Source organism: Myodes glareolus, chromosome 25 (genome assembly GCF_982192425.1).
Source record: "Myodes glareolus chromosome 25, mMyoGla1.1, whole genome shotgun sequence".
Taxonomy (NCBI): Eukaryota; Metazoa; Chordata; class Mammalia; order Rodentia; family Cricetidae; genus Myodes; species Myodes glareolus.
This window is the reverse complement of record NC_142050.1, coordinates 22464586-22481250: the sequence shown is the minus strand read 5'-3', so window position 1 is coordinate 22481250 and position 16665 is coordinate 22464586. Positions and strand designations below refer to the sequence as shown.

Here is a 16665-nt window from a genome sequence, read left to right as displayed (position 1 = left end):
CACACATCTTTAACCCCAACACTCAACTGAAAGGCAGAGGCAGGTGGAGTTCTGTGAGTTCAATGTGAGGCAAGTTAATAGAAAAGTCCTAGGCTAGTTATATGGTGAGACTTTTGTCTCAAGAAAGAAACAGTTTACTAACTCACCTTGTCATTTGTAGAAATAAATAGAAAAGACATGAATAAACATTTTTCATTCCCAGAAAAGTACAAATCAAACCTACAATGAACCATTGCCACATACTCATAAGGTTGGCAAATATTAAAACCTTTCTAGAGATTACATGTATTGATGACATTGTTTGGAACCCTTACAGCCTATTGTTCCAAATACAAAAAGATACAAACTATGGAAAACAGTGTGGAAGTTCTTGAAAAAATTAGAAATAGAACTATCATATGATGCATGCATATGTGCACATACACAAGTATGTACTCACACACACACACTTATGGACATAGATACAAAGGGGTTTGAATCATGATCTGGAAGTGACATTCACACTTTTGAATTTAATGCCAGGCTATTCTTTGTAGTCAAGAATTGTAACAAATCCAAGTGTCTATCAAGAGATGAACAGGTGACAAATTGGGATACATAGAATGGTACATTATTTAATTGTAAAAACTGAAAGAAATTCTGCCATTTATGACAATTCTGGAGAATCTGGAAGACATTGTGCTAAGTAAACTAAAAAAAATGAACAAGAAAAAATAGTGTATGAGTCCATTTATGCATTAACTCTCTAAATAGTCAAATCAGTACATTGAAAGGTGCGCTCATGCTAGACAAGCAAACACTAAAGACCAGCTGTATGGCCTCATATCTATAATTACAATGGTGGATTATGCATTTCCAAATTTGTTATCAAATAAATGCCATGTTAAATAGTCTAACTACAAAATTTAAAAATATCTATCAACTATTATATATGTACAATTTTTCTTTTGTGTAAATTTTGGATTATAAGCTACCATCATCATAAAAATAATTGTAGAGAATCCATTCTTCATCAAAAAATTATTTTCAAATTTTCATAATAACTTGTGTCAAATATATACAGTAGCATCTTTTTACTAAAATCCCTGCATTGTGGATTTAATTACAGTACAATTTTTAAATAAAGAAGGTAAGACAGAGAGCAGTTACTTAACATGCCACAAATTATCCCCTTGGAATATAATAATCAGTTTCTTACTTTAGGCTGTCCAGTGGAAGACCGTGTTTGTCCACCCTGCTGTTAGCAGCAGTCTGGTATAGAATTGAATCATCAGCATTGATCACTACAGCCTTTCAACTTTGTGACGGCCAGGGAAACAGTCAGCAATCAACCGGTGTGGGAAAGCATTTTTTATTAGAACTCACGCTATAGAATTTACTACTAACAGAAAAGTCACCACTGACCTTTGAATCAGAATATTCATATCCTCCCCACAATATTATTCCTGCTGCCCCCAATGCAGCGCTTTCGCCAATTGTATGAACTAGGTCTTCCTACAAAAGAGAAGGACCACAAGAGAGTTCTGTCAAGTCATGTTAGGCATTGCTTATTCATTAATATGTTTTTGTTTATAAAGAAAACCGTTATAGAAGAACTGGAAAGGGTGATTTGGGCAGTTTATCTGATAATAGTCCAGTGTTCCAAGAAACACTCTAAATAATGAAGCTATAAAAGCAAATAGGTTCCAGTCCCTGCTCTGGAGTTCTGTAGAATGTGTTTAAGGTAGACATATATACAAGTAATGAGAATACAGTGAAATGATGTCCATCTTTGCAGCCCCCACACAGTGTATATTGATTAAAGGAACCATGGCACATTCTGAGGTTTCTTTGAACAGAGGATATTTTAGGTAGGTCTTTGAGAATGAGAATGTTTTCATAAGGCGTAGTACAGAGAGTAGAGTTGGTTTCCTGCTCAAAGGGAAAACAAAAAGCAGAGGCTCATTCAATTAAGAATGCAGTAACCTAAAGAGCTGCTCCATATGATAAAGCACACAGGATTTGGAAGAAAAGTAAAAATATACAAGTCCTTTTCTATAAACAGAACCATGCCCAGAGAAAATCATCTATTTATGAGTATTGAGATAGTGCTGTTCCCAAAGACCATTGCGTATTAAACAAAAACCAAGAAGACAGAAATGGGGTGCGTCATTATGTGTTGTCAGGAAGTTCCCAGAGCCTTGAAACATGGGCTCTTGCCTTTCCTCTTAGTTGCCCTGCTACCTGATGACACCTCAGAGGTGAACACACCACATACCTTGCTTGTAAGACATAGAGAAATAAAACCAAGATGAACTAGAAGTTCATGATGGTTAGATTTTTGAGTACCAGAAGGTGATAGGCAGGCTGCTAGGGAAGAAAGGGTGTTAGTGATCTCACTCAGCTGTGAATCCTACAAACTATGAGATCAACATTCCAGACAAGATGTGCCCACTGTTTTTACGGGGATAACCTCCTGATTTGTCTGGTTTGGGTTTGAGGCTTGCTCCACAGGAGAGAATCCATGCATGTTGCCATAAACCTAGTCATAAACCAACATCTCTCTAACTAGAATTAAGACCTGCTTAAAAGCGCAAAAGAGGGAGGTCATGACTGGTCCTGGAAACAAGCTAACTATTCATGCTAGTGAAGACATAGTTAGTGGAGGAGGGTCTACAACCAACATTTACTAAACCAGCATAATCTCTAGCAACATTCAATAAACACTTGTCTTTATATTCATGTACAAGTGCAATCTTCACCCTTTATCAAGGGAACTTCTTTTCTCAACAGAGAACTTTACAGCAACCACACCCAACCAAAATGCAGATATGGAGCTAGTTCCAATAAATACATCCACAAAACATTCCTGCACCTAAGGCTCAGAGAACACTGTGGCAGAAAGAGTCAAAAGATTTTAAGAACCATAGGGTCAAGGAGTTTACTGTAAGATTGCATCTTTAAAAACCCTTGGTGAGGGAAGTCAGACTATATGATGGAATTGAATACTATTAGACAAAAGTGTCTCATGTCAATCTGCCTTTTGGGTATTTATGCTTATGTTCACAGACAAATGCTACTCTTGGCCTTAAAAGAGAATCTTTTCTTCTCAGTTAAAGGCTTCATGTATGCAGATTCATGGCTGCACAAGGTGCTGAGAAGTGATAGTTAAGTACTCAGATCTCAAAGTAACAGTTAGCCCACCCTCTCGAAAGTTTTAGATAGATAGAAATGTGGACAAAAGCTGAAAAAGTCTCTTTAAAGCATGACACAGTCGTTTCAAACATGATGCCAAAGCAGCTGCCGTTGCTTTCACTGGATCAACACAAGAATGGACCTGTCAACAGTGGATCGTGGATTGGAGGAGCTTATGGGACCCTACCCTCCTTGCCATTCTATTGGCTATTGGGAGACTCTAGCAGAGTCTGTCCTTGTCTCCAGTTGTATATCCAGTGTGAGACCACCAGGTACCAATGGATACTTCCAAACACACAATCACATGGACAACCCTTGTGAAAAATAAGATCACAAAGCAAAATATAAAGACATAAATATGGGAGAGTTGTAGAAGGGGAAGGTCACTGAAGTGGGAGGAAATAGGAGAGGGGAGGGAATGAAAGGTGTCAAAATGCATTATTTAGTGCATAAAGTTGTCAAAGAACAAATGTTATCAATAAAAGTCTAGCCCACAAGTACTTATTCTTGGAAAGATAAAAAATGTGCAACTTTAGTAAGACACAATTTTCCAGCCATGTAAAGAAAGCATAGGATAGAAACATCAAGATATTAGGGATCAAAGATAGCTAAGGAAGATGAAAATTATTTGGGGAAAATTATAAAGGCCCAACAAATGCAGTGTCTGTACAGAAATTAAAGAAGAGGGAACCTATTAGAGAGTCGTTTCTAATTCAGATATTTAATTCTTCATTGCCTGTGTTGTATAATGGAAAGAAAAGAAATGAGTTGCTCAAGTGACTCTCAGGTTGGGTGACTGAGTGGATTGGATATTGAGGAGGGGGTTATGTTCAGGATTCTAGACCAAAAACAAAGAAATGAGAAGCAGAGTGATAGGTGAGGGAGAATGAACAACAGAGGAAATGCTCTAAAGTTTTGCTCCCCCAGGATGTATTGGAGATCCTTTGAAAGACTGGAGCACTCGAAGACCAGATAGGCAAATTCCACACCACAACCAAGTTTTCCTGCATTGTAGTGAAACTCCAATCACACAAATTGAGTTTCTCTTATTGGAAATGCTTGGGACCAGAATCACTTCAAATTTCTGACTTTTTCAGATTTTAGACAATCTAGATATACAGAATAAAATATTGCAATGTGAAATCCAAATATAAGTTCATTTTCATGTTTTATAGAGATCTCATACAAAATGCAAAAAGATAATTTTATACAACAAATGTTTTTAGTGTATCTCTCCATGTTTTCACCATGACCAGTTACCTGAGGTCAGGTGTAGAATGTTCCTTTTGTTGTAGCAGGTCAGTGTGCAAACAGTTTTGTATTTTATAGCATTTAGGTTTGGATATTTCTGCTTAGGGATGTTTCTGCTAATTCTTGTGATCTGTAACTTTTCTAAGTAATACAAGTAAGGCACTCATTCTTCTGCTACATAAATAATAGTACCACATCCCTTAAACGTAAGGCTAGTCCTTTGCTGAGACATATTTGAAAGAACCATCAAAAATCAATTGCTTAGAAACAAATTTGATTTGGAAAGTTATGTTTCTTAGACAATAAGTGAAAATAATCCATATTGTTGGTTGATTTGTGGTGCATACAATCAATAGGAAAGCATTAAACTTATAAATAATAGTTTTTAAGATATCATATACTTTTAATGAGTAGAGTACATGATTTATTGGCTTGTGAAATAGAGTTCAGAGGGAATAGGTACTAATTTACATTTAAAGGCTGCAAGTAGGTTCTGGAGAAATGCTTCAGCACTTTAGAATACATGCAGCCCTCACTGAGGACCTGAGTTTGATTCCCGGCACCTCTATGCCAGGCAGTTCACAACTGCCTGTATCTCCAGCCAAAAACCTTCTTCTGGAATCCTTGAGAACATGTACTCATATAGACATTTCACACACACACACACACACACACACACACACACACACACACACACAAGATTAAAAGTAAAAAATTAATCTTTTTTAAAAACAGAAGAGTAGATAAAAGTGGTAAAAGTACGAGTTGGAATCTCATAAATATACACATGTACTCAACTCATCATTTACTGTTAAGATGAACCTTCTAGCTTCTTGGATTATTAGTTTTACTGTTGGTATTAATAATAGTATTCCTGTTTCTTGGTAAGCTTAAATAAATAATTTAGAATAAGTAACTATAGCCTAGTCTTTTATAAATTAGTTTCTTGAAATTTCCATACCATTTTATGCAATGTGTTTTGATTAAATTCACTTCCCTCTCCCAACTACAACCAGATCCATTCATCTTCCCTCCCACTCAACTTTGTGTCCTCCTGTTTTTTGCTCTTAAAGTCCAATTTGTGCTGCCTTTATACTCTTGGATGCGTGGCGATCAAGTGGATCATGGTTAACCTGGTAGGTGTTGTACTCCTAGAGAAAACTGACTTCCTTTCTGCCAACAGCTATCAGTTACCAACAGTTCCTCATTCCAGGGTTAGACTTTGTGCCCACCTCCTCTCTGCATGCTGGAAGTTTGCTTGGCTTGAGCTTATGCAGGTCATGGACATACTGCCACAATCTCTCTGATTAATGCAACACCGCTGGCTCTTACTGCCTTCCTGTCCACTCTTCTGCCAGGATCCCTGAACCTGAGGATGAGTGGGTGTAATATAGACTGAGCATTCCATGGTCTTTTATTATTCTCGGTACTTTGGACAGTTGTGGGGTCTCTGTGTTAATCACTATCTACTGCAAAAAAAGAAGCTTGCCTGATAAGGGTTGAGAGATACACTAACCTATGGGTGTAACAATGAGCTAGTAGGAGTCAGTTTAATGCTGTGCCCATTAAGCAGAATAGTAGCCATAGTTCGTTGCTAAGGCCTATTACCCATCTAGCCAAAGGTTTTTGAGGCCAATATTAGTGCCAGACTTAGGTTTCATCTTGTGAAATGGCCCTTAAGTTCAATCAGAAAGCAGTTGGCTACCCATGACATTGGTGCTATTAGTGCACAAATGGACTTGCTTGGCACACTGGTAGTCACTGTAGCTCAAGGAATCTTTTGCCAAAAGAATTTTGGGGAAAATGGTTTTTAAGAGATCTACCAGTTGAGGAATAACAGTTCAGTGAAAAGACCTTGGTAAAAAAAAAAATGACAAGATCTTAAAGTATTCAGAGAAGTGGCTTTTAAAATGGAACTCATCATTATTAGGAGTGTGTGTGTGTGTGTGTGTGTTTATGTGTATAAAGATACGCATGTGCTACAGTGCAAATGTGGAGATCAAAGGACAATTTGCTTAAGTTGGTTCTTTCCTTCCACTGTGGGTTATCAAACTCACAATGTCAGGTCTGCAATGCAAGAAATTTTACCTCCTCATCATTCCAACACAGACCCAGAACTGGCTTTTGAAATAAAGACTTAATCTATGCTGCACTCGAAATAGCATCAGAACTGACAGTACAAAGTTATCCAGAGGAAAAGTAACTAACTCTGCATGCTCAAGAACTTCCTAAGAATTAATATTGTCCTAAAATGTAGTTTTCCTTCTAGTACAGAGTAGTTCATCAAAAAAGCTAAAGCAGAGGCCAGACAAAAGTGAATCCATGTTTGAGTGAGAAGTCGATTATATACTGCTGAGACTCCACCAACACTTTTGCCATTTTGCCCTGAACTTACTGAATGAATTTTGAATGATATTAATAATCTTTTGATGATAAAACTATATAGTCTAATGAATAATGTATAATAAATACTGTATTAACAGGTTTTACTCAGAAATAATTAGGAAGAGTTGTTACTGCATTTAAATGCACCTACTCTAACATAAGTGGTCTAAGGAAGCCAGCTCTAAAAGTCTTACGTCTGTGTTAGTCATTGAAATAATGGAGTTGTTGGCACTCAGATAGGGGTAGTAATTTTCTCCTGTACCCATCTGCCTAATGGTTGAGTCCATGCAGTAATGTTCTAAGTGACAAGCTAGCTAATGTTTAAGCACCTCTAGAATCTGCAAATTCATTATTTCCCAAGCAAGTTTCACCACATATTTCCATGCTTCATACTTGGTGTTAAAGATGACGCTTAACTCTACCCTGGCTTCATTTCCCACTGCTATAATAAAACACCCCAACAACCAACTTGTGAAAAAAAGTGTTGATTTTTAGTTCACAATTTGAGGTTACAGCCCATCATTGGCAGGAAGTCAAGGCAGCAAGAATGTCAAGCAGCCATGCAAATCCAAACAAAAGCAGAGAAAGAATGGGTGCCTGCTTGCTTCCTACTTCCCGGCTCACTTCTTCCTCTTTTGTACAGTCCGGGGGTCGAATCCAGAAAATGCTTTTAGCCTGGGTCTTCCCATGTCAACTAGCAGATTCAAGACATTTCCCACACAGTTATATCTACAGGGCAACCCAACATAAACAATTCATCACTAAAGAATCTCTTCCTAGTTGATTCCAAATTGTGTCAAGTTGATTATAACTAGTTATCAAAATATCTATTTATATAAACTACTCAATCCATTAGCTCTAACTAATCCCAAATCTCTGTTTTATCTATTTCCAATCTGGAAAATCACTAGAACCCTTATGAGAAACTCTTCTGAATTCTAAATGAGTTTTTTTTAACTTCTAAAATTCTAGATGCACGTCTAATTAGCAGTTGGTTGGAATTTCCAAGTTGTGTTATCTCCTTTAATATTGGAATAGCATTTTAATTAAGATTAAATAAGCCACCAAGATTTCTTTCTAGGCTTTACATATATTCTATTAATCTTATATTGCTTTCATGGGACTATTTTTTCTTACCTCTGACAGAGCTTCAATACTGTGCAAATAAAATGGTCTGGAAAAAATAAAAACTGGCAAAGCGTAGTCTTTTCTAGACATTTCCGCAACTCTCAGGGCTTCTCTCACTCGGAAATGAACAAATTTCAGTGCATTTAAGCTCGATTTTAACACTTTATTCAAATATATCGAAGAATAAAGGGCTGTGCTTTTCTCCCACAGCCACAAGAGTTGGTCATTGCGGAAAATTTCATCATCTGGGCAACTACCTGTGTAGAAGTCTGGATTTATCCGGTAGTCATAATTGTAGCAGTCTGGGTAGAGATAGAAGCCCCATAAACACTTTGGTCTCATTTCTAAAGCCAACGTGAGAGTAACGTTCATAAGACTCCTCCCAGCATTTTCAAATTCCTGTGTGGCAACTGCTCTCACTTTCGCTTCTGGCCAGGCAGGATGGTGGTGTCGGGTGAAAGCTAACGAGTGCTTCTGGTACACTATCCTGCTGCCCCAGTTCCGATCCCACTGGGGCTTCCAACCTTCCCAGTCAATCACAGCGAGTCCTTCTGATCTCCACCAAGTGACAGAGTCTGCAATGTCACCGGCGCTTTTCTTTAGGTGCTCAGAGAGGTTCACCCTCTGAGGGATTCCACCATGGAAGGATTTTCCGTCTTCAGAGAAATAAGGGTAATAGCCAAGTTTGTGTGGATAAAATATGGCAATTGTAGATCCACTCTGGGTTTCTAATGGATTGGAAATGATGTCAAATTCTTGAAGATTCATATTTACATCAAAATGATCCTTACAAAACAAAGTAGGAGCAGCCCAAAAGATGTTGAAAGGCTGGTTCTTGATCACCGGAGGCATTGCTGGTTTGAGAACTGCCTGGGTGACCAGAACACAGAGCAGAAGTTCGCCAAGCTGTGCCACCCACAGACTACACATGGGTTGTTGTCTTCAGCATAATGAAACTGTACTAAAAGCAAGAACAAATATTTAGATGAAGGACTCAAATGCCTGATGAGTTTCATAGTGTAGATTAAATAAATTGTGTTATCTTCTTTAATATTAGAATAACATCTTAACTAGAAATAACCCCTAAAGATTTATTTCTAGACTTTACATATATTCTATTAATTAAGGCTTAAGAGGTTTATTAACATCCTTGTTTGTGATGTTATCTCGACAAAAGAAGAAAAATGAAACTTTTTTTCCCTCCTTGAGATATTGAGAGAAATTTAATGAATAAGGGCTAGAAATTTAATTCAAATCTTCATCTTCATAAACTCTGTGCTCATCTATGTAAGCCTACTATTTTTCCTGGATTTAATTTCCCATAACTCTTGAGTACATAACCTGAACCATCATACACCAGCAGCCTTTGGGGTGAGGTCAATTAGAAAAGAGCATCTTAAGGAACTGTTACATTTTCCTATTAATTATTAGAAAAGGGACTCTAAGGACATGTGCAATTGGAAATTAGCAAACATTGGCACTTCAGCAAATATTATATAGGACAAAAAATAAATAATTAATAAACAGTACCTCTATGGAATTTGAAGTGTACTGACCTCGAGGGTTTGTTTATTTCCAAATCACAAAAGAGTTTCCACTGAAATAACATAATACGGCCCAGAAGCTAGAGGTGATAGTTACCTGTTGTTGATTGTAAAGTTGACTAACACTTTTTCTTAGGCACATAAATCAACCTTTAAAACTATTATTTCCTTAAGCCATCATTCTCCTGTGGAAGAATGAGGCCATATTCTCAGTAGCTAAACTGCAGGTAAAACTTGACTTTTAGTCACATGTTGTCAGTTAAGACAAAAAACTGCCACAGAATCTTGCCAGAACACAGGAACTAACAGGTGATGCATTCCAGCCAATCAGATCTGACCTTGAAAGCAATATGGCTGAAGCTGAAGAGCAAAGTTAGTTTGTTATGTAGTGTACAATAAGGTGGTGTGCTGGTCAGGTTAGGCCGTCAACTTGACACAGTCTAGAATCTTTTGGTAAGAGAGTCTCTAATTACAGATTAAGTAAATGAAAGTTAACCAGTGGGTGTGTCTATGAAGTTTCTTTTGTAGAAGATTTTAACCTCCTTTTCTGTGTATATAAAGTAGTAGGGACTCTGTCTTTGTCACTGACCTGGAGACAATTCACTATTTTAACATTCTTTTTGTACCCCCAGCACACATTTTTATAACAAACTTTTAGTATAGTAAAATATATATATAATATATATGTGTGTATATATTATAGATATCATGAGGTTTTTAATGGAATGAAATCTTTCCAATGACTTTTCTTTCAAGCCATTTTTGTTATTCAAAGCATAAAACCCAGTTTGTTTTTTTACCATTTATAACACATGCATGCACTTGAATTTATTAGCATCTGATATGTTTTAAATAGTGTATTCTGTCAGAATATGCTATAACAAGACCAATATAACCCTATATATTGCAAAAATGATACAGATTCAGAGAGAGAGAAGAGGAGAAAGAGACAGAGAAGGGTGGAAGCAGAGAAGTGGGGAGCGAGGCACAAGCGAAGCTGCCTCTCTGAAAAGGAAGGCAGAAAGCAGAGTGGGCTCAGGCCAGAAGCCGAAGATCAGCCTGCCTCAGGGCATGGGGGAGGGAGTGGGCGTGGCTTGTCTCTTAAAGAAACAGAACAACCATTACAAATACAAGTAGATGGTATATCATCAAACTTGAAAAATAAACATATCTATAACTCCATATTATATACATACAAATATTTATAAATAAACCTTTGGTAAAAATAGATGCCTAAGAAATATAACATTAAGGTCATTGCCAGTGAGGTTCAGAAATTCAAACCTAAATTCTTTCCAAAGCAACCATTAATTAGCCTGTAGCTAAGTTTTCCTGGAAGGTAAATGAATAAGAATATACGTACAAGATTATGTCATTATTGCTGTTAAGGTAATAATTCTGAAGTCATTAGTTGCAGTGGTCGATGTATTTGACAGAAGCATTTAACTCTTGTTTATTATCTAAACCAAAGAAAATTTAGGCAATAATGATCATTGCCTAAATAATATTGGTAAAAGTAGAAGAAATAATATTGATTAAAGTAGTGTTTTCTCTTTCTTCTCCATGTAATATGTAGCACAACTCATGGGATTTTTTTTTTGCTAAATATTCTATATAAAGAAATGTTATATGTTAAGTTATATGTCAGAAAGTGTTATTTTTTCCTTCCATAAATATGATCATTGAGCCAGGTAGTGGTGGCACATGCCAATAATCTCTGTAAGTTCAAGGCCAACCTTGTCCACAGAGTTCCAGGACACATTCCAAAGCTACAGACACCCTGTTGAAATTATTCAGCCACAGATAAGTCTACACTTCTGGGTTCTAAAGGTGAGTACATGCAGACGGGCCCTCAGGTGAGATGCCCCCCCCATGTGCTTACATGCATGCGTGCATGGTTATATCCATGTATGATTCAGCTAAATCCTTGTGTGCATGTGTGAGTTGACTGTTATCTGCATCATCGGTGTGTGACATAATCATGCCAACCCCCTGTGCGCATGTGCTAGGCATCTTTAAAAACTGAACGTGCCATCTCCCTCCCTCCCTCTCTCTCTCTGCACACTGATCCCAAGGCCTGTAAGCAGCCCCTCTAATAAACTCCTAAGTGGTTTTGTTGCATGTTCCATGTTTCCTTCTCACTAACACCAGGTAATTTCATTGTTGCTAAGACTCGAGAGGTGCTGCCAGGAGCAATTGTGTCTCACTTCAACAGAACCCTAAGTTATTTAAATGCCATTTTCTACAGCTATTTGAAGTGGTTGAAGATTATCTATCTATGCAGAATATAATCTCAATGTATCTAAAGAACCTGATTAGTTTAACTATAAGTAAGACAAACATAGATGACTATTGATATAATTCTTAATACCTATATAACTAATGCCCCCAGGGATATTAAAGGGCCCCCAAGTGATTCATGTACATGTGTAGTTGCATCATCCACATATGACTCAGCTTAGCCCTTGTGCGCATGTATGAGCCCCATCATCAGCACATGACATATCATCTCAACCCCCTGTACACATGTGCTAAGCAGCTTTTAAAAGCTGGACTCTCTCTCTCTCTCTCTCTCTCTCTCTCTCTCTGTCTGTCTGCACACTGACTTCCCGAGACCTGTACATGCTCCCTCTAATAAACCCCTAAATGGTTTTAAAAAAAATGATACAGATTCTTACAAATACAAAATTATAAGACAAGAAGAAAAATACTTATCACCTTGGGCATAAAAATACCTCCCTATGTACAGTATCAAAGACAGAGTTTATGAAAGAAATCATCGATAAATAGCATCATTCAAGTAATTTGAAGCTGATCTTAAAGAGTACAAAAAGGCAGTGGTGAGCTGACAGCTCAGCAGGTAAAGCACACGTTATGTTATGTATGAGTGCTTTCACTGCCTGTATATTTGTGCACCATGTGCATTCCTGATGCCCTTGGAGGTCTGAAGAGGGTTTCATATCCGCTGAGGCCAGTGTTACAGGTCTACAGGTCATTGGAGTGGAAATCAAACTCAGAACCTCTAGGAAGGCAGCCAATACTCTTAACCACTGAGCAGTCTCTCTCTCTCTCTACACACACACACACACACACACACGCACATCCCAAGTAAGTTATGTGTTTATCTTACAAGCATGATAGCCGGAGTTCAATCCCTCTCTCCAAAACGCTTGGTTAAGAGGGATTTTCTTGTAATTCCAGCCTGAAAGAGACAGAGACAAACAGATCCCTGAGCCTCTCTAGACAAACAGCCTTGCCTGCTTGTTCTACACCAGTAGGATACCCTGATTCAAAAACTGTGCACATGCGGAACAATGTTTGAGACTGTTCCCAGCCTCCACTCATTCACAGATGTGTGTGCGCAGGTACAGCACACTCTGATGGAGATGAGCCATCAGCAATCCGGAAAGTCAGTGTTTATTCTGTACAGCACAGATGAGCAACTCGGGTTGCAGGTATCCCTAGCAGGAAGTCGCTGGTTTCAACCGGAGGTGAACTATTGACAAGCTTCTGTACCCAGACCAGGAAAAGGCTTTGCCATTCCTCGGAGCCTGACCCAGGAAAGCCTTTGCCATCATCTCCACTGACATAGCCGTGCTGATGTCAATAATCCAGACTCACTAAGGACTTCATCTGCTCCCCACACAGAGTAGTTATTTCTCCCTCCTTAGCAGTAAGTCTTGAGACTGTCTTCCAGGAAGATATCTTTTATATGTTGTGAAACTATAATAAATTACAGAGGTAGGGTTAAGTTTGAGATGGCATTCAGATTCACAACTTTAAACAAATAAATGTTTGTATCTATCTGAATGAACACTTAGTGTATTCCAGGCAAAGACAAAGTTTTCTCTTGAAGAGGATTTTGTTTCCACAGAACTTGGATCTCAGCTGAAGACATCAAGGAGTAACAGAATTTTTTATCTGAAGCTCTCTTATGGTTTTGATTTTTAGAGAGATGGGGGTGGAAAGTTCATAGAAAAGGAAAAAGAAATGAGAAATTAATAAAAAACAGAATGGATCCAATAAACTATAGTGCTTAATGTTAACCCATATCTCCAATTTTTGATAGAATAAAAAGTAAAAATCAATTCAGATTTAATTAAGTTTTCATACTAAAAGAAAAGAAGTGACAGATTTTCAGAAAGGAATACTGGGATTTTGCCTTTGTCTGGCTTAGTTTTTTCTGTTTTCCTTCCTACTTTGTAACCACAATACACATTTCACAGATACAGTAACATTATAGTTTATGGTTCTACTTATCCCTTTTCCTTTGAAGATATAAAATTGGAAAAGGAAAATAAAACAATCACTTTTAGATGTTATTTTTATACAAAAACGCAAAGTAATCAGAATTATATGAAATAATAGGCTAGTTCAACAGGGATCTGTGTGTAAAACTAATGAAGGAAAGTCAGATGTCTTGGTAGCCACCAACATGCCTAGAAAGGAAACACAGTAAGCAAAATATGAAAAACTTGTGCAAGATTCCTATAGATGACATTCACTAATCTTTATTAAAATGGAATTCTGGTTTCTCCCCTGTCTTCTATTCTTTTACCACACTGTCCTGTCTTTATTTTTTTTAATTTTTTTGTTTGTTTTTTGTTTTTCGAGACAGGGTTTCTCTGTATCTTTGGAGCCTGTCCTGGAACTAGTTCTTGTAGACCAGACTGGCCTGGAACACACAGAGAACCACCTGCCTCTCCCTCCTGAGTCCTGGGATTAAAGTTTCCGGCACCCACCACCCTGCCCGGCTACAATGTTTCTATTTTTCAGAAGAGCCAGGGGAGGAAGACTGAAGGTTAAGGAGGGAATTTTAAGGGATCCTACTAAACTGACTCCATCCCCACTGATAGAAGTGAAAGTAAATCTCATGAATAACCTGTGAAATCATTGTGCATTAGAAAGAAAACATTCAAAGTCCCTCAAAAGAATTCACTGAGAAAGAGAATATAAAGTTCACTTGTAGATCAGATTTATAGACAGGGAGTCCTGGAGTCAACACAATTCAAGAAGCATTTGCTGGCAGAGTTTGTTTCGTTCACGTCACTGTGGTTAGCACCAAAACTATACAGGCAGCATTATCTCATTGAGCTTCACGGTCTGTTGTGTGGGGGTGTATGCATGTACACACTAGATGTTTATGTCTGTGTCTAGAACAGCAGCAGTGAAGCAGAGAACTATGTACCCTACCTAGGATACCTATAAGGATTGAATACATTCTTTTCTTTAAAAAAGAAAAACTATCTGATACATTACAAAATTAAGTAAATAAAGAAATATAAAAGCAAAGTTAATATTAGTGGCAATCTCCTTGTGATTCAAACATATTTTATATGTATGTCTATAGGCATTTCTCTATACTTCTCTCTAACCTATGGACATCTGGGTGGGTCACAGTTGAGGCTCTGTTGAGGTCCAGATGGTCTGGAATTCCTTTCTAAAGCACAAGCCTTGACCCAGATGTGTCCTGGTGACTGTAGAAAACTGTAGGCACAAGATAAAAACTCAGAGGAGTGCCCTCCTTGGAAAAACAAGGCCACATAGGCAGGAAGGAAGGACTCAGATAAGCGGATAAAAGATGACTGTTTGCAAGGATGTGTGAAAGGAAGAACTCAGAAAAGGGTTCAAAGGGTACTATTTTTTCAAATTCTGCTTACAGTGCTCTCTCCAGTAGCTAGCTAAACAATATATAAGCAACTGTGAGAAAAATAAAAACTGTGCTATCTCCAGTAGCTAGCTAAACAATATATAAGCAACTGTGAGAAAGATAAAAACTGTTTATTCTCGAAGTCAACCCAGAGTTTTGAGTCTCAGTCTACCACGACCAGGGCCTGGGATACTCACAGCTGTGCTGGTGGCAGCATATGTTAGATGAGACGGAGTCCCCGGCAGCATGAACATCTGGAACTGAGAAACACCACATTTCACAGCTACCTGGAGAGCATTAGAGGGTAAGTATTTAGTATCTAAAGTAGGTTACAGGTCACACTAAAAGAAGCCCGGACAAAACTCTTGATCAAACTCTTGACAGTAGGTCATAAAGCAAGAACAGAAGGAATCATTTAAAAATAAGATTGAAATGCCACAATCAGATGAAAAACTTCCCTCTCTCTCTTTCTTAAGATCCTCAATGTAAAACTTGAAGAAGTAACTAGGGCAAAAAAGTTGGACTGCCACATTTGAGGTCTCTGAGCACTGGTGTTTGAAATCCTTCCACCAACATTTTTCCTGAATGGTGGATGAGCCAAGAAATATACATGCATAGGCATATTCATCATATACAGCTTTACAAAGACAAAGTTACCCTAGATGTACAATTTGTTACTGTTTATATCCACCCTGAGTCGGTAGTAGCGTATGTTTTGCAAGGTTAGAGAAGAATCTGAACTGAGGAGAACTATAAAAATAATCTTGGTGTCATCTGGAGTAAAATCAGTTCCATGAGAGGTCATGTAAATTCAAAATGTTACACCACCAAGTATGGTTTCAAGGATCTGAATTAGCTTCAGCCTGAAAGTAGTGCCTAGGGCCTGAAATAGAGCAGAATTTTCAACAGGCTAAAGATTGCAGAGGTACCTAAGATGAAGGGACTGATAAAGAAAGTTATAGAGGTTGTAAAAGAAGAGAGACCAAGAGTGTGCAGATGAAAAAAGACATTGATTGGAGGGGCTTTATGTAGAGAGAGAGTTGTACAATAGGAAGCCAGGAATTGTTCTGAAATAGAATTGAAAGTCCTCTGAGTTTAGCTGATAGTTGACAGAGAAGAAGGAAACATCTACAGAGAAGTGATGAGGTCAGAAGCTGAGAGTGCAAGGTTCAGTGTGAAGAAGAAGAAAAGAAACTGAATGTTTTGCAAATCATTGTAAGGAAAGTGCTGTGTGCCTAAGACAAAGGACATATATTTGAGGAAGCTGTTTTAGTCTAAATATTTTTTAAAAATTCCACAGGTTCATATGACTGATTGCTGATCTTCTAATGATGGCATGCTTTGTGAAGTTCTAGAAACTTCAGGAGGTAAGACCTAGCTGCAGAAAGTAGATCACAGGGATATGGGTTACTGGGGCTGTTGGGTTTGGGGTTCCTTCTTTTCTCCATTTCTGCTTCCTCTCTGTTATGACGTGAGCACCACTCCTCTGCTGTGCAGACCTAGCAGATGCTCTGCTCAACTACATACATACAT

At 37.9% G+C, this 16665-nt stretch overlaps 1 protein-coding gene across 3 annotated transcripts in view; it reads right to left on the bottom strand.

Annotated features, from left to right (window-relative positions):
* Positions 1-16665, bottom strand: part of LOC125411075 (hyaluronidase 1-like) — a 38012-nt gene that overhangs the window by 5648 nt on the left and 15699 nt on the right. For 2 of the 3 annotated variants that reach the window (XM_085683933.1, XM_085683931.1), the window contains exons 2-4: positions 15330-15419; positions 7948-8899; positions 1405-1494 (exon numbers count right to left, since the gene is read on the bottom strand). In XM_085683933.1, the coding sequence (XP_085540059.1) occupies positions 1405-1494; positions 7948-8868 (1011 nt within the window). In that variant the 5' untranslated portion in view covers positions 8869-8899; positions 15330-15419. Of the gene's footprint in view, positions 1-1404; positions 1495-7947; positions 8900-9579; positions 10113-15329; positions 15420-16665 lie in introns of those variants that run through there. The other variant, XM_048450937.3, reaches the window with a different exon arrangement.